We start from the raw sequence: 18,738 nt of genomic DNA, 5'->3' as shown, positions 1-18,738 counted from the left end.
ACTGTTGGATTTCAAATAATGTTTGCTTTGCAAAGGCTTGCTAATGCTGTGGGAGGCAAAGAAATAACTGACCTCCTACTTGAGCTGCCGGCTATCACTCATCGAAGTATCAGTCTTCAATGACCTTCAAATCCAGTTATTTCAGAGTACTGGAAATAGTCTGTTGCCCCAATGGAATCTGATAAAAGGGAATCTCATTGAGTCCTAATTCTTGCCATTACCACTATTCAGATGGGATTGGGGTTCAGCTGAAGACTGGTGTGCGTGTGCGTGTGCGCGTGCGTGTGTGCGCCAGTGCTGTTGGATATCCTAGGAGTGAGAAGGGAGGTCATTCACTCAGAATTGTTCTAAACTGGTATATGCTGGGTAATAGATGCTGGGAAAATGCAACAGCAACATGAATGACTTACAGTAACTGAATAGGTCATGGCTGCAGTTCATCTCAAATACAAAGCAGTTCTTTTTGCTCAAAAGTGAGATGGTCCCACTGAAATTTGAAAACTTGGCAGAGTTGTTAGCTGCCATGCAAACAAATGGTTTGATATTTCTTCCTACCACACCAACGAAACAGATGAATGTGTGTGATCTGTGCTTGCTCAGGCAGATATTACCACAACTGTTCTGGTGAAATGGTAGTGCTTTTGTACCAGATGTCATAAGATTCCAATCTGGCACCTCCATGTCACTTTACTCCCGTTTAATGGGTTGGGATATATTTTGTTTTGAGGGTCTTTTTTGCATTGCCTGTTCTGGTAAGAGAACTTTTTAGTTATCACAGTGGACTTCTGCTGAACAACTTTTCCTACTGAGTCTCTTGGCTATAAGGAAAATGTCTTGAAAGGTGATCGGATGTGCTAGTGCACTAGCCTTTCATCTGTTAAGGCCTGAATTTGCATATGATATTAGTCACAACTTAAATCAGTTTGACCGTCTGAGTGAATCTTGAGAGAGGCCATGAGGCTGAAACATGAACTTTGCTTTATCATGCTTTGCTTGTTAATAAGGAAGTAAAACGATGCATGCATTATTTCATTCTTTAAAAATGCTTTGCAGCTTTTTATACTTCGGATTCCATCTTCCAAAGAAATAATTATTTAGTTTAGTCACAGTTTGGGAGAGTCTTAGGACTAAACAGGAGTTCCTCAGGGTAGGGTAGAGGTAGATTGGCAGAGCAGTTTGCGGAAGCGTACGTAGTGCTTCATTGTAGACTTTTCTTTGCGATCATTAAAATATATGTAGTATTAAAAACATGTTACATGCAGTATTAATCCAAATGTGGAAGTAAAAACAAACTACTCAAATACTTAAGATATTAAGTGAAGACGGTACACACTTAACATTAAATGGTCACTTACCTTGGAGACCACTTAAGATGGAATGTTTTGCATCATCCAGTTTGTTGTACATTTTGCTAAAGTAGCTCAGAATTGGGAGCATGTGCGTGCTTTGATTAAGTAGGATGTGACTTAATCAATTCTTTGCCACTACAGAGTGCTTTCATAGCCTGCAACATCTGTCTTCCAAACTTTGCTTGCTGATAGATTGTTCTGCAGTTTATTTAGCAACAGCTGTTGGATTCTAATTCTAATGTATGAAAAATTGATGATTAACTTCTTACCTCCTTTAGGCACATAGAGATGAAATCCAGCGTAAATTTGAAGCCCTTCGTAATAGCTGCACAGTGAGTATTAAATACAGATCATTGAATTATTTTGAAATTAAGGATAAGGAAGGAAACAAACTCATTTACTCCTTGATGACAATTGTTCCTGACATTGGCTTTTGGCTTCAAGGAGTTAGCAGGAGTTAGCCTGATTGGATCTGATTTCTTTTAGGCCTCAATTTAGAGGTTTTATTCTGATTTAAAATTGAAACTGTCCTTCATCTTTTTGGAGAAGGAAGTCCATTCAAATATCTCATTGCAGTGCAGCTAGTAAGAATGGTGTAGCAGCTGCAAAAATTGTGGGATATAGATTTTTTCCTCTTATAAGGGAAGGGAAAAGTCTCCCTGTCCAAATCCTGAGCTGTATTATAGATCTAGGCCAGAGTGAAGGCGCTATCTTGCCAATCTGGGTTTTAAGGAGGGCTTTAACTCTGTCTGAAGGGAAAAGGAGTCCTGTGCTTCTGAACAATACATTGTTACATAGTCTCTTGTTCAAAGAGAACTCATTTAGGTTCTTAACTTGCACATTCTGTTACCTGAGAGATCTTTTGATATGTTTTTTCATTCATTTCATTCATATGGGACAGATGTCCTAGATTATGTGTTCCTTATTGTTAAATGTTTTCCCAGATCTCCACTCTTTTTGCTTATTTCTTTATGGTGCTGTGTGGACCATGATGACATTGATCTTTCAATGACACACAAATTCTAGAAGTGTCAACACTGACCACCACCTTGTGTGTAATAATTGGAGGCAGGTCTCTTCAGTCTTTCTAATCCCTCCTCCATTAGCTGGACCTAATTGCTCCTTACCTCTGGCATGTGTGTTCCTCTTCCATACTCAGTGGCCTCTCCACAAAGTTAATTTTCAACCATGCTTTGATTGCATAGTCATAGGTGTTGTAGGAAAACCCAAGATAGAAAGAAAATGCCTTTTTTCAAGAACATCTTTCAGAATTTTCTTTTTTTTGTAACCTCCCAAATCTGTAGTCCTTGTTCCTCAGGGCCAGGAAATTTTTTTACTCTGTTTCCAGTGTACACTGATTTGAAGAAATGAGTAATTAAGTAAGGCCTAGTCTTAATTTGCCATGGTTTAACCTCTTCCAAAAGAAATTCAGACTATCTATACCTTCTGTTCTCTCCGTCAAGGAGCTAGAGGGTCCACATGTGCACTTCTATCTATCAGTGCTTATTCCCACAGTTGCTTTTTCTACTTCAGTGTTAGATACTCCTTTTCTCATTCCCTTGTTCTCTGTCTTGCTGTCAGCACAGAATTAGCAGCTTTCTGTGCAAATGACTGATACAGATGATTGGATTTGGCCAGCTTCAAAGATCATATAATCTGTGGATATTCCCATAAATTCTCTCTTCTGCACAGCAAGCTAACTTAAAGAAGTCAAAATTCATTATTTGGCTGATCTATGACTTCGTAAGAATGGGCAACAATCTCCAACAGTGAGGACTGGCAGAAGGAGATGCCAAACCTGCCAGGTGGTTTCAAGAACAGTGTGAACTTTGGAGCTGCCACATTAAAAGATTTGCAAGTGTAATGTTCATCTTAGGTCCTTTAGAAGGATGGTTCGTGCAGCAGCCAATCCCCATCAATAAGAAATTAGTCAAACAGCAACTGAATGAATAGTGAATGAATGAGAAATTCCACCACCACATTCAGTTCTCAACCCAAGAGAATGAAAAGTATAGTTCTCAAGACTTCTCTCCATAGTCCATAGATGTAAACTCTCATTTCATGTCATAAGATGTCTAACAGCCCTACCCTCTTTTCTTCATAAGAATTGAGGAAATGACAGCACAATCTTGTATTGACCAAGGAGAGATCAGTGAATTCTTGTCATTCTTCTCTTTCTGATGCTTCAACCCCATGTTCTTCAGTAATGACCGTTATGATGCAGCCGTAACTTTTTAGTAGACATCCAAGGCTATGTCACAGTGGTTCAGGGGTGCTGGAACAATTTTTATGGTGGGGGTGCTGAGAGCCATTGAACCAAACTGTAAACCGCTTCAAACCTGGGGGTGCGGCAGCACCCCTAATTCCAGCACCTATGCAGTGGTTCAGAATTTGTGCTGAACTAAAAACAAGGAGATCCATCAGGGTTGTAGTTCAAAAACATTCCTTTTTAGTCAGCCTAGTAAGGATTAGTGGCTCTACTCATAAGGGATGTTCCTTCAGAGTGAACATCAAGAGTGAATTTCCTTGAAGCACTGTGCTGTCAAACTTTATAATGGCCATTGCATTTGTTTTACATTATTTACAAGTTCAAAGCAATATAAGTATGAAAATAAAATGAATTATAGAGAAAATGCATTACTGAAGACTGAATGATTTTGATAATGTAGAGTGAAAAGTTGCTGTACAGAATGATAGGTAAAGATACTTACAATCTACTTTCTTTGATATCTCCTAGTTGTTTAACTCTTTGGAGGTCCGAGCTTCTGGACACAAAGCAAGCTTACACTTCTAATGTATGTTCTGGTTTATTTATGCCCTCAGTCCACTTATGTGCCTCCAACCAAGTCAGGTTACTGTCAGACTCTTCTGATTGTGTACTTTAAAATTTACTATGGTTTGGGATCCATGCATAGAGAATGTTGTTGTGTGACTATTGCAAGCCTTTTGTGCTTGCTGGAAGTGCCCCTGCTGTGTGCATGGACTACATATTCAATTGCTCTCTGATAGATTCAGGCTTGAGTTAATCAGTTTACTTCAGTATATCTCTTTCTACTCCCATCTATTCCCTTAGCCTTTGCTCTCGGTCTTATAAGAAATAACATAATTACAGCAAAAATTGCTTTACTTCTCTCATATCTTATCATATCCGTAGCTTAGCCAGCAAGTCTGCCGAGAGGGAAAGTCTAATTCTGTGCTTCCAAAGATTCAATACATCAAAAATGCATAACTTGACTTTTGAAATCATATTCCATAACAAATATTTTCAAGACCGTAAGAAGGATTCTACTAATAAAATGCATTTAACTAAATAGGGAAGTTTATATTTTTGCCACCTTGCTCTTAATTATGGCTTACTGATGGGTTTAATAATTTTGGACAACAAAAACAGTTATGTTGGCCTCAGCAGTAATGTAAGCATTTCATAAATATAAATTTCAGTAAAAAGACAGTAAAACTATCTGTGAAAACTTAGAGAAAAATTAGACCCCCTTATATAAATTACTGTGAAGTTCATAAAATCCTGTACATTCTTCATATAAATCAACATCTGAATCTTCAGGCTCTTTCAATTACAAGCTATTCTTATTTATTACTTTGGCAAGGAGAATGGAAGATCTTGATATAGTAATTGGGTGCAGCATCTCCATTTATCCAGAGAATAATCCAATAAAACCAGATACACTTTCAAAATAGTACCTACACTTTTTTGTCATCACCTCCTATTGTTATCTTTAGCCTTATCAGGGCTTGATCCTATAAACACATGTGAATGGATTGGACTCTGAGACACAGATCCTGCAAACCCTTTAGGCACATGCGTAACTTTACTCACGTGTGTAGTCCTGTTGACTTCAACCAGATGTCCTGTTTCTGAACTGACTTCAGTGAGACTATGCACTTGAGTGAAGTTACCTCTTTGGTGCATATACAGTAACCTTCATTCCGTAGCAAGGAAATCTTGCCTGTCAAAAGATGATAGACTGTAACATGAGGCTAATGCCCAGGCAAAAACTTTGGTATGACTGAGTTAAATGCATAAAAAAATCTGTCAGTTGCTTGTGGCTCGTGGCTGGGGGAGGCAGCCCAATTGCTAGGGATTGGATAAGCACAAGGAACACTCTATACAAATAACGCAAAGAGGGGAATTATCAAGCATGATCCCCCAGGCCCCCCACTCCAAAAAAAAAAAAAAAAAAAAAAAGAGAGAGAGAAGGGAGAAAAAAATTTGCTTAATATGCGCCAGAGAGAAACACAGGCACCGGCATGTCAAGCTGCCTCAGACCCATGGCATTATCCCAACCCCAAGGTAAGCAGTAGGTGAGTTTCCAGGATGTGGGGCAAACAACCTCTGCTCCTAAAGTATGCCTCAGTAATGGTGATCCTGGTGCTTGTCTTGCCTCCCCATTAATCTAGGATTTGGGGGGATGCTTTCTTCTCCTTCCATGTACCCTTTCTTGCTAGCTACAAGGTGATTGTAAGGAGAAAGATGAGTAGAGCAGAACTTTAAGGGGAAAAACCACACACATTAGTCTGGAAATTCCAAGTTAAGATTGCACTTAAAACCTTTTCCACCCCCAAAAAGTAGCTGTACTGATGTGCTGCTGAGATCACCTGAAAAAACTTAATTCTTTCTTTCTGCATCGAACCTCTTCCCTGCACACCTGTTTGGAGCATCGGTGAATGTCTGAGACATCTTGATGGAGGTCTGAAGAAGTTTGCAGTCTGCAGTGAAGAACATCCTAAATCTGCTTTCTTGGCATACTTTGCCTGTAGCGTTGAACTGTGGAGAATGTGGCTTGAGTTATGTATGGCTGTCAAATATGTAAATCTAAACACTACTATCCTGAGCCCCTGACATCTGAGCTACCTAATCTTTGATCAATCCCTGAAGAAATTTATGGCAGTTATGAGTCTATGTGAAATATCACAGCACGGCAGCACTTTGCATTTTAAATTGTATGTTTTGGTGGGAATTGTCCTGAATATGGTCACTTACATAGAAGAGAAGTCATTTTCTGGTTAATCTGTATGGTATTATAAAGGTAGGTGTAGTTCATTGTAGCAATGTAAAGACAATGAGGCATTCAGTTTAAATACTGCAGTAGTGTACAGCCTGTCTCAACAAGATTAACATGGTCCAGTTAAATCATGTCTTAATTTTCAGAATTACAGATGTGGTGATGATGTGCATTGTTTGAGGATAGAATTGTTTCTTTGCTTCCAGGTGTTCTGTGGATGGTGATAGAGTGGCACAGCTAAGTTTCCTTGATGTCCTGAAAGTGCATTTTCATGCTTTCTACTACTACTTAATGAAATAGATAAATGTTAACTTTGAATGTTGAAGTTTTCTATTGCATTTGGGTTTTTAAAGGACACTACTATGTACTCTTAAGAGCGCGTCCCTTAATTGCTGTTTGCAAATTTAATTCCAGTGTAACATAGTTTTTTGCCTGGGAATTTCCTTAATTTTACAATCACTTCAAGAATTTTCTCAGTTACAAGACTTCAGTGGAGGTTGCGATTTTCATGGACTTGGACCTCCCTTTTTATCAGACTGTGCCTCCAGTGTCTCCACACATAGAATTATAGAATTGTGCTACTGGAAGGGACCTCGAGAGGTCATCTAGTCAAGTCCCCTGCACTTAACGGCAGCACTAAGTATTATCTAGACCATTCCTGACAGGTGTTGTCTAACCCACTCTTAAAAATTTCCAATGATGTAGATTCCACAACCTCCCTGAACAATGTATTCCAGTGCTTAACCACCTTGACAGGAAGTTTTTCCTAATGTCCAACCTAAACTGCATGATTTCCTTCTTCCTGGTTTTCAGGCTAGACAGCTCCCTCACAACTGGCTCCCACCTTCCTGTGTCGCTGTCTCTCATCTACTATTCCAAATCTGGGCTCTGCCCCATGTGGTTGCCCTCAGGCTGCTGCTCCCTCCCTCCCTATTGTGGCTCTCTCGGCTATGTAGAATTTATAAACTCTGTATTGGGCCCATAATGTACATGGAAGCTGATTTTAATAATTAAATCTGTCAGCAAAACTCCGCTTCCTCCATATCATCTGCGGAAAGAAAAACCCTAGTCTGAGAGAGCATTCCTTGCCAAAGCTAACAGATTAAAATAAATTTGAAATTTGTAGGCCAAGCCATTTTGGAGTTAGGATGAGCCAAAATAATGTTCAAGAAATGAGATCACATCATTTCTTCCATTTTTGAACCCTTCATCTCTCAAGTACTTTGTCTGATTTGCCTCAAACTTTCTAGAAATGTTCTGCTTTGGAGTAAGATCACCAAGTTCAGGCAGATTGGTTTAGTTTTGGTGAGGTTGAGGGAAGTGAGAAAAATCACGCTTATAATGGAAGGTTAGATTTCGCCCTGAAGGGACGACGCTATCATCTTGAAATTTAGTCAGTTTGAATGAAAATGAATTAAGTTGTTTCAAGTGCTACGCCAACCACTGAGTCGTGCTGCCAAGTTTTGCAGTTTTACACTTGCTCTTTCCTGTATTTTACAAACTGTAAGTGAGACTGATTGTATAAGGGAGGTGATGAAACTGACAAGACTGGTGGTGCTGTCAAATGTATAAAGAAAGCAAACTGGAAATAGAAGAAAAATTTCTCTGGTCTGAAACGTAACAGAAATCTCAGTTATTACATTTTCAGACAGACGTGTTTTTATTTTTTATTTTTTTATTTCTAAGTTGGTGTCCATTTGAACAATGTAGAGACTGACATATTCTCGTGGTGCAATCATGGTACCTAAATAACTTGTACGATGTATAAGTGATACCAGGACAGAATGTTTAATTTCAGTAGAGCAGTAGAAGTGTTCCAGTAACGGCCACACTACTGAAAACAGTGATGTTGCATTTTAGGGTATGAATCACCTTATGAGTTGGCCCTAAACAAATGGTTGACAGAACCCCCCTTCACCCTGTAGAGAGTAGTTTAAGTCTGTCTTTTTGCCAACAGTTTAAAAGGCAAGTACTGTTGGTTTAGATCTAGGATCATGGTGAGAGGCTGCCATGAATATGCTTTAGAGCCTGTAGTCGAAAAGAAATGGTTGCATTCCCCTCAGAAAAGCCGAAAGGAGCTATACTCTCTACTACAGATACTGAAGTCCTTGACTGTTGCATGGGAAACCAGAACATTTAAGTCTAAACATGTAACCAGATGATATTCTGGAATTTTAATTTTTGCTTTTAATAAGGTGTTTTATTACCTTGACGTACACTAGCATTTTACATATGGGCTGAAATGCCTCTTGAACCTATTTGGGGCATTTTAACACAAACTGTGCTAAATGATGATCTGTGGTTCTTTTTGTTAAGCTGTTTTCAGATTAGATGTATGAGGTATTTCTCTTCCCCCCAATTACATTGGTCTTGTAGTACAGGTAGAATTTTTTTCTACTGCAGAATTTTTTTCTACTGATCTCCCCTTGAGTTTTTCATACGGGTTTCCACTCACAGAAACTGGAGGGTTGTATGAAAATACTCAATGTTTATTAATATTTTTTAAAACTTAGGGATAGTTTTAAAAACCAAACTTTGCATAATGAGATGTCAATCTAGTTTAATAAATGGGCAATCCTGGTTCATAAAGGCAAGGCTTTGTCAACCTGGTTGAATCCTTGCTTTTCATTGATGGTAATACTGAATTTTCTACTATAATCTGTGGTGCTGCCAAGCTTTTTCTGTTGTCATATTCGTCATGTTGCCATCCATAACTCTATTGTCTTGATACTACCTGTTCCTTCATAAGTTATAACTTGGCTACTTATGATTTTAGTTACAGTAAATTAAGCAATTTCTAGGCAGCAGCTTTCCAAATAGTATCACCTGTAGCCACCTCTCATTTAATGATCTTAAAGATTACGTTTTACAAAACCTCTTGAGAAGTATTATCCTCATTTCAGAGATGGGGAAACTGAGGTATCAAGGTGAAATGCCTTGCATAAGGGACACAGCAAGTCAGTGGAAGACGTGGGAAGAGAACCAGAACTCCTCTCCTGGCTCTCAAGCTGATGTTCTAACCCCTAGGGTGTGCCACCAAATTAATCATAAATTGTATTGCAATATATTTGTACCTTTTTAGGCTAAATCAGAATTGAAGTATCTCAAGATGCTTTTTATAAGAAGCAAGAAAGACTGCCCATGCTAAGCTCATGCCATTCATAAGATCTGCAATTAAAATCATGTTTGAATGGGACAAAAATGCTACGATCTGTCTATTTGCTTGGCAAGGTGTGGCTGTAGGAATGAAGAACATTCTTTCACAGAACTCTACTCACTGACATGTAACCCAAACTTCTTTTGCTCTTTTTAGGTGATTACAGACTTGGAAGAACAGCTGAACCAGCTGAGTGAGGACAATGCAGAACTGAACAATCAGAATTTCTTCCTGTCAAAGCAGCTTGATGAGGCCTCTGGGGCCGGTGATGAGATAGTACAGCTGCGAAGTGAGGTTGACCACCTCCGTCGAGAGATCACTGAGAGGGAGATGCAGCTCACCAGTCAGAAACAAGTGAGAGTTTAGAAATTCTGTTTAAAATCTCTTCAGGACACTTATCCACTTGCAAGACTCTGACTAGCTAGAAATTCTTTCTGATTTGGAGAAATAATGGAGGGTGTTTATAACTTTTATAGCAACTTGATCCTACAATGATCGCTCTGGGAGGGAGTGTAAAAATGCATTGAGATCTTTAGTATGTCCTTTGTGGCTCACTGCAACAATGGCAAAGAATGGTGCTTCCTAGTTGTTCATTTTTGCTTGTGGCTAAAGCCATGATGAGGCATTGCTGACATTAAAGGCAACTAGGGTTAAATACATAAAGATACAGGCCTAGAAATAAATGAGATGTGACTTACCAGTTGATGGTGAGGATTTGCATGTACTGTAATTGAAATGGTGAAGCCATATCTTAAAAAGTGCATGTTTGATGTGGGAAGTGAGAATTAATGGGAGGATTTATTTTTAGACAATGGAGGCCTTGAAGACAACATGCACAATGCTAGAAGAGCAGGTGATGGACTTGGAGGCCCTGAATGATGAACTGCTAGAGAAGGAACGTCAGTGGGAAGCATGGAGAAGCATTCTAGGGGATGAGAAGTCCCAGTTTGAATGTCGGGTGCGAGAGTTACAGAGAATGTTGGACACAGAGAAACAGAGCAGGTATGGCTTTTCTCTTCATTAATCTTTGTGTAAAAGTGCTCTGTGGAATATAGTTCAATATATACATATAGAATGTGAGACATGAATCTGCACCCAATATTTATTTATATGAGCTAAATCTGGAAGATGGCTATTTAAACTGATACACGTGACTCTCCAGTGATATCTGTTCCCTTTTTTTCCTGTGCAAGGGCACTGAATTCAGAAAATAGTATTTCTAACTGTAACTTGCAAGCTATCTTTCAAACTAAATCTGGACTGTACCATGATATGGTAAACTCATTTTTGATTCTCATTCCTTGTTCTGGTGACTTTGAATTCCCAAGCAGTAGTTCCAGCAGGGGCTGAGAACAGGATTGTATAATGTGGAAGCATCACAATAAGATGACTGGCTATATAAACCAACACTGTGAATTTGAGGCAAGACTCTGAAAGTATCTACTGATGTCCTAGCATCCTAGGAAGAGGTCAGTCCCAGAGAGGAAATCATCAGGTAACATTTTTTCCATTTTTAATACAGAGTGCGAGCAGATCAGCGTATTACTGAATCCCGCCAGGTGGTAGAACTAGCTGTTAAAGAACACAAAGCGGAGATTCTTGCTCTTCAGCAAGCACTGAAAGAGCAAAAACTCAAAGCTGAGAGTCTTTCTGACAAGGTCAGTGTCTTTTTACCTTAATATTCTATATATACACTAAAGAAAAATGTGTCAACTCAGGTGTTCATGATAGAAATGTTGTTTTGAGCTGAACAGTCTTTTTAAGTTGGAGGGATAAATTTTACAAAAAGACTGAGGCCTCTCTTGTTGAGGATGCAATTCTGAAGGCCAAGAGCCTAGCTTTCCCATCAGTTAAATCTAACACAAACATCCTGACATCATGGGTGTTAATGAAATCTCTAAGAGCTGATGTGACATCCACATTTGAGCAGCAACAGCCAAAACCCAGTTTTCTGGGTTTTTAAAAAAAGCAATAGGTAATATTTTTCATTCTAGCCTTTTATGTTTGGCTGGTGAATTTGGATTTTAAGATCTTTGGGTCTTATAATATTTGTTAGCATCTATGACTATTTTTTTTTATATATATATAATGTCTATCCCAACTGCCTAGCTCAATGACTTGGAGAAGAAGCATGCAATGCTGGAGATGAATGCACGCAGTTTACAACAGAAGCTTGAGACAGAACGTGAGCTCAAACAGAGGCTTCTGGAAGAGGTAAGGGCTACCCTGTGAGGGGATTTCATGTTATAAAAATTTCGATGGAAGGATCCACAATGCGAACCCAAAAAAATAGTTCTACTAGGTTTAAATGAAGCTAGAAAATTCAGAGTTAGTGCCAAAGATCCAGGTTGCTACTCTATCCTTCCTTAATGTTGCTGTGGAGAATAGAAAGTAAATCAAAATGGTGTGTTAGTTTTCACTTCGCAGAAGGGTGGTTATCCCAGAGATGATGACTCATCACCTATCGCATTTAAGGTGGTTTTGCCTCATCATAGCCTTGGAGTTTTGGTGGCTCTGTATGCTTTGGTTGGTTGTGCAAAAAGATGGCTTGAGGTTTTTAAGGTGCCAGAAGAAGGGAAGCACAGGTGATTCACACCTAGCGCCTTCTGCCACAGGTCGGGGGCAGAGACATGAGCACTTTGTAATAAATTTAATCTCCCAGATCAACCAAATATGCAGATGCTTGCCCTTGTTTCTAAGAAAGGTCTTTCTTATAGAGAAATGTTGAGGTAGCTTTTGGTGTCTGTGTGAAAGGCTTGGAAAACTGGCATCAGAAATTCTTGATGTTGCTGTCTCCCTCACTAGTTTAGCTAGCAGATATAGGATTTCCAAAACCCAAACAAAGCAAATTACTGCCTTCTTTATTTGTGTGTGTGTGTGTAAAAATATATTTAAAAAGGCAGCATTGCTATGAACTTATGCAAATCACTGGTATTGAAGATGATAATATGGCATTTTGGGAAGAAGGAAAGATTCTGGGATTTTATAAATAGGGGAAATTAATATTTGAGCTATAAAATAAATGGATGTTTAATTTTAAGTTCTAGGAAGATGCTTGTGCTGCAAGAAACATTAACATTTAAAAGCTTATTTAAAAAACCTTTGGTCTTTGTTTTCCCACTAATAGCAAGCAAAGTTGCAGCAGCAAATGGATCTGCAAAAAAACCACATCTTCCGCCTGACTCAAGGCCTGCAAGAAGCTCTGGATCGAGCAGATCTTTTGAAGACTGAAAGGAGTGACCTTGAGTACCAACTGGAAAACATTCAGGTGAGGGTCAGTAAGGGGAAAGCAAATATCAAATGAGAGGTTTTCAGTACATGGCTTGTCATTGTTATGTGCCATTTCCTACTACTGGATGAAGTCAGCTGTGCTTGAGTGTTTGACTTCCTGCTTGGTCTTCCATACTATCACATCTCTGATTGTTATGCTGCTGTTTCTCTATTGCTGAGGTTTAATTTTCTTTTTTTTGTGTGTGGTTCACAGGTTCTCTATTCCCATGAAAAGGTGAAAATGGAGGGCACTATTTCTCAGCAAACCAAACTCATTGACTTCCTGCAAGCAAAGATGGACCAGCCAGCCAAAAAGAAAAAGGTGGGTTATAAAGGTTTGGGAGGCAGAATTCAGGAAACTAGCCATGGAGTTAAATGACTGAAGTCTTCATGATTTAGTTATTTACTGTGTATTTGAAATATTTTTTTTTATTTTTATCCTTACTGCATAACACAAACACATTCCAGTTTAAGGAACATTATAAATGACTGAAAAAAGCTTTATCAGGCAACATGTCCTCCTTGTGGCCTGTCAGTATTTCTGTTTCCACAATGAGTCAAGTTGCAGCCCAGTAAAAACGCCTCTGCAGCAGCTGGGGAAATATGAATCTTCCCCATTTTTTAATGAAAATGTACGAACAAGTTTTTAAAATGGTAAGTATATGTGAATGTATTAGAATCAGGAAGGGTTGATCTTTTAGTTAAAGGACAGGATAGGTAGTCAGGAGTCCTATTCCCAGCTTTGCCACAGACCTCTGTGTGACCCTGAATTTAAGCAATTTAATCTATACCAGTTTGTGAAATGGATATAATGTTGATCTATGTCAAGGGTGTTGAAGCTCAGTTCACTAGTGTTAACACACATCGAGATCCTCTGTTAGGTGCTATAGGAAATACAAGGTATTGGTGGTGGTATACAAGCAATGCACATTGCTTTTTTAAATTCAAATAAGCAAAGTTCTCAACACTTTTTTCTCTTCAACTCCAATTAAAAGCCCATCCTTTTGTACATCATAATTACCACTAGGCCCTCTGGCCTGCAGTTAGTTAGTTTTCCCTTTGCCTAGTTTAAATCATCTCTTACTAGGAGTTAGGAGTTGTCTGTGTGTTTCTGTTGCTAGGGCCTGTTTAGTCGGCGGAAAGAGGACCCTTCTTTACCCACACAGGTTCCCCTGCAATACAATGAGCTGAAAGTGGCATTGGAGAAGGAGAAGGCTCGTTCTGCTGAGCTGGAGGAGGCTCTACAGAAAACACGCATTGAACTCAGATCTGCTCGAGAAGAAGGTAGGGGGGGTAACAGAAAAGTTGAATCTGGAGAAGAGAGACATTTTGGCCCCAAAACTTGCCTTAAATTGTGCGTCTCTGTAACAGTAAAATTACTGTCTAATTCCTACTTTGTCTGCTGCTTTGAAGATGCATTAGGGCTACATGTTTTCGGCACGTTGTAACCCTTGAATGGTTACATAGAACCACGGCTGGAAATTAGCCTCCTACTGGATGAGTTAACAAGTTGTATTTGTCTCTGTAGCTGCCCATCGGAAAATAACAGACCACGGTCATCCATCCACTCCGGCCACAGCCAGACAGCAGATCATCATGTCTGCCATAGTCCGCTCCCCAGAGCATCAGCCAACTCCCATCAGCCTGCTTGCTCCACCCTCAAGTCGCAGAAAGGAGTCCTCCACACCAGAGGGTAAGTCTCAAGGGGAATATGAAGTTGCCTGTTCCTATTCAGAATACTCATCCCCCCCCTTTTCAAAACCATCTTTTCTCTTTTTATGCAGGTGTGTATAATGACATGTGCACAAGTATTGATGAGCACTAGGTATCAGACTTGGATAGTAATGTGAGGGGAATTGGAACCTAGTTTGTATGAGGGAAAGGGGTTCTGTTACCTATTTGTGAGGGATGAATTTTTGTAAAAACTCCTGTCATCATAGAAGTCTTGGATCATCCCTTCTTGCTCTTGTTCTACAGTCTAAATCTCTGCTTGAATGACATTTCAACACCACTTATTTTATAAAACTTCAATTAAAGGCTTTCCATCCACTTGAGGTTTTTTTTATTGATTGATTAAAAGATATCTAGTTTTTGATAGAGAATCCTTTAAATAGTGTGTCTGGAATTACATTTTTTTAAAATGGGTTTTCTGCTCCCTTGTTGATGTTTAGTAGGTGTTTCTCAGCAAAGAATAAATTCTCTGGGAAATAGTGAAGCTGGCTAGACTCAAAGAGCTGTGAAATGCACAAAGTAAACATACTGGGGAAAAAAACGGTTTTTTGCTAACATCTGTGTGTCTTAAGTCTCAGTAAAGACTGACAATGAAAAGTGCAAACAAAATCCATTCCAGTCTTATTGTTGTTCCATTATGTGCCGCTTCAAAGTCACAATGTTCTTTGTAAAATATGGAATCATACAGAGGATATGCTTTCCTACATCAGCACAAAACAGTGCCGTTGTAGGCTTTTGGTCTTCAGACCACACTTTATTTTTTCAACTACAATTCTGCATTGATCAAAAGGATGTATGAATGTTTCCTCCATGGTTGGCATATCTTTATTTGTCTAAGCTGCAACATCATTCAGCTGAGCCGAGAAATCTCTATAAAGGAAAGGAATGGCAATAGGCATGAGGAGACACATGAAGTGTGCATGGAAAGGATAGGTACTGGGTGAGAGGAGAAGCTGGATCCTTATTAGTAAGGAATGAAGGAAGAGATGCATACTGTTGAAAGTGTGGGGTGAGACTCATCAGCAAGAAGGATGCAATTGAAAATTTAAGGGGTTATGCTCACTTGTATATGAGAGAATTGGTATTAGGTGTCTGGATGGTCCCTGGGTGGGTCATAACAATGGGGAAAGAACCCTCTAATCTAAAACCATAAGCCTCTACTGCCTGAGCTGAAAGATCCAGGTCTGTTAGCCCAATGGTTGTCATACACTCAGAAACTCACAGGCCAATGGAGGTGGAAAGAGAGCCATGCTTTGTAAGCATGGATTACATAGACATAAGGAGAGATGTCCTCAATCATGGATAAAGGATGGGCATGGTTAGCGCGGGAAGACATATGCAGCAGGGAAAGGATTTGACATGAGGGGTAAGATTTGTTCACTACCAATCAAATGTACTGGCAGGTGCTGAGATGTGCTTGTTGGTCAGCACTGAAAGTTGGGGAAATCTGTTTTCGGTGGTATGAAGTCGGTATGGGGAAAGCATGCTCAGTATCTAGCATAGGTAAAGTGAGAGAAGCTTTGGTGAAAGGCTTGTTTGTTGGCAGCACGGTCCTTTATGACCATCTAGTCTGACCTCCTCTATAACATAGGCCATAGAACTTTCCCAAAATAATTCCTATATCTCTTAGAAAAAAACCCAGTCTTGATTTAAAAATGGCCAGTGATGCAGAATCCCCATGACTGTGGTAAGTTGTTCCAATGGTTCATTAACCTCACTGTTCAAAATGTCCACTCTATTTCCACCAATTTCCAAAATTGTTTAGCTTCAACCTCCAGCCATTGATCATGTTATACCTTTTGTCTATCCCTATGACGTTTTTCCCCCTTCCAGAGTTCAGTCGGCGTCTGAAAGAGCGAATGCATCACAATATCCCTCACCGTTTCAATGTGGGGCTAAATATGAGGGCAACAAAATGTGCAGTGTGTCTGGATACTGTGCACTTTGGACGTCAAGCATCTAAATGTCTTGGTAAGAGCAGGGCGTGTGAGTGAATGGAGGGCAGTTGAATGCTAGACTGGAGGGTTAACACTTCAAGTCATTCAGAATAGATTCTCATGTCCTTGTTCAGTGAAGATGGTGAGCTTCTCCACCAGCAGCCTTGATTGCATTTTCTAGGTGTCAGTGGAAAGAGACTGTTCTCTTTATTTGGGAAGGCAGGTGACTGATTCCCTCTCCTAGCTACCACATGGTTATTTTGCCCATATTGCCTTGCTAAAAGCAGCTGGGAATTGGGATAGTGTGTGACTACCAGGAACTCCTCATCAGGGAAAGTATGTTGTTTTCTGGACCAGCACTGCCTGTGAGAACTGGAGAATTCCAACTTTTTTCTTGCTCCATGAGAGTATTTGATAGCATATTCTGCACCGTCAGAGACTTCACCATCCAGTTCTTTCTCCCTGCAAACAAAGATTGACAGCGTCCAATTATGAAGACCTGAAGAGTAACTGGAGGGTATACTCCATATTTGAAAACATCAGGTGGCTAGATTGAATGGGGGGGGGGGGTGTCTCTGGGTGACTGGTTGGAAGCTGAATGGACTGGGCCATGTTTTCTGGTGTATATCCTTATAAAGTTTTACTCTCTCAGAATGCCAAGTGATGTGTCACCCAAAGTGCTCAACATGCTTGCCAGCTACGTGTGGACTGCCTGCAGAATATGCCACACACTTTTCTGAAGCTTTCTGTCGGGACAAATTGAACTCTCCAGGACTGCAGCTGAAGGAGCCAAGCAGCAGTTTACATCTGGAAGGATGGATGAAAGTGCCAAGGTATAAACATGAGTCTTTGTGCCGGAGCAGGTGGTGGCACATATGGAGCTGTGCTGTAAATTATCCCAGATCGTGAGGCAATTTCTCTGAATTCTCTCGATATTTGCCTCTCCAGTCTTGTGTTACCAATGAAATTTATCCCCCAGGGATTTGCTTGCCACTCCAATTCAGAATCTTGGTGGAAATTCTGATGTTCTATTTTGCTTGCTGTGTTTTCAGGAATAATAAACGTGGACAGCAGGGCTGGGATAGGAAATTCATTGTCCTGGAAGGAACTAAAGTGCTAATTTATGATGCCGAAGCAAGAGAAGGTAACTTCACACGTTCAATAAACAAGACTTGTCTTTTCTGTTTTCTGACATTATTCATTGAATTGAAGGGTCTAATGAATACGTTAACATTAACTATTGCTAATTTGAACTGATGTGTCTAATAAGGCAGAATTGTTTTTTTCCCCCCTTTAGGATTTTATTAACCTTATATGCTTTAAATATTGGAAGTAACCTTGTGCTCCAGCTATGAAAAATCCAATGTGCTACCTACTTCCTTCCTCCAGTTCTTCATTATTTTCTCATTACTTTCTTGTTTCTTTGTGTCTTGTTCTCATTCATTCTTCTTGTCCCTTCCCCTACTCCTGAAAGCTGGACAGCGGCCTGTGGAGGAGTTTGAGTTGTGCCTTCCTGATGGAGATGTAACTGTTCATGGGGCTGTAGGAGCTACTGAACTTGCCAATACAGCAAAGACAGGTGAGAATCAGTGCATCTGAGGTAGAATGGATTTCAACTGGTCCATGAATATGGCTTGGCATCCACCAGCAGTTAACTGTGGTAGAACAGATCTCATTCTGCAGTTAACCTTTTAAACTGCTGTTCTGTAACATCATAAATCTTTCTGAGGTTACCTCTATTTCAATTAGGTATGCCTTGTGAATAGTTCAGACATCTAGCATTGGACCCACAAAGTTGATTGCTTCTCTCCCGATGGTTGAACTGTGAATGAGATACTCTTTCATTCAAATAGAGGTAAACCTTAGAGTGGCTTTATAAAGTTATTATAAAGCACGTTTAAACATAGTTCATATAAACTCCCTCCTTCAGTGCCCTCTGCCAATCTGAATGTTCAAAGTGCATGTTCCAGCAGTAAACCATTAACTAGGAATAACATGAGGCATGTGGAATCAGTTATCTTCTAAGAAGAAGTAATATTTGTACTGTACTGATTGTGTGTGTATATGGAATTGAACTGATTTAAAGATAATATATCTTTTGGTTTTAATATTGTAGGGTAGAGTTCAGCTATCAAAAGTAGGAACATTATTTTTCTTAAAACAGGTTATTGAATTACAATTTAAAAAAGGAAACTGTCGTCTTGTGTTGCATAAGCCAATGTTACAGACCTGGAAGAGATTACTTAGTGACTTGCTTTTAGAAAGTGTACACT

General features: G+C 39.6%; 1 protein-coding gene across 4 annotated transcripts in view; it reads left to right on the top strand.

Annotated features, from left to right (window-relative positions):
• The window catches only part of CIT (citron rho-interacting serine/threonine kinase), a 93,681-nt gene that overhangs the window by 58,401 nt on the left and 16,542 nt on the right, over positions 1 to 18,738 (top strand). For 3 of the 4 annotated variants that reach the window (XM_074972815.1, XM_074972814.1, XM_074972818.1), the window contains 13 exons: positions 1,628 to 1,681; positions 9,684 to 9,881; positions 10,336 to 10,529; positions 11,050 to 11,185; positions 11,637 to 11,741; positions 12,655 to 12,795; positions 13,012 to 13,119; positions 13,919 to 14,081; positions 14,326 to 14,490; positions 16,362 to 16,499; positions 17,118 to 17,298; positions 17,518 to 17,609; positions 17,940 to 18,044. In XM_074972815.1, the coding sequence (XP_074828916.1) occupies positions 1,628 to 1,681; positions 9,684 to 9,881; positions 10,336 to 10,529; positions 11,050 to 11,185; positions 11,637 to 11,741; positions 12,655 to 12,795; positions 13,012 to 13,119; positions 13,919 to 14,081; positions 14,326 to 14,490; positions 16,362 to 16,499; positions 17,118 to 17,298; positions 17,518 to 17,609; positions 17,940 to 18,044 (1,780 nt within the window). The remainder of the gene's footprint in view (positions 1 to 1,627; positions 1,682 to 9,683; positions 9,882 to 10,335; positions 10,530 to 11,049; positions 11,186 to 11,636; positions 11,742 to 12,654; positions 12,796 to 13,011; positions 13,120 to 13,918; positions 14,082 to 14,325; positions 14,491 to 16,361; positions 16,500 to 17,117; positions 17,299 to 17,517; positions 17,610 to 17,939; positions 18,045 to 18,738) is intronic. The other variant, XM_074972816.1, reaches the window with a different exon arrangement.

Source organism: Natator depressus, chromosome 15 (genome assembly GCF_965152275.1).
Source record: "Natator depressus isolate rNatDep1 chromosome 15, rNatDep2.hap1, whole genome shotgun sequence".
Classification (NCBI taxonomy): domain Eukaryota; kingdom Metazoa; phylum Chordata; order Testudines; family Cheloniidae; genus Natator; species Natator depressus.
The sequence above is the reverse complement of the archived record's forward strand: the minus strand, read 5'-3'. Positions and strand labels throughout refer to the sequence as shown.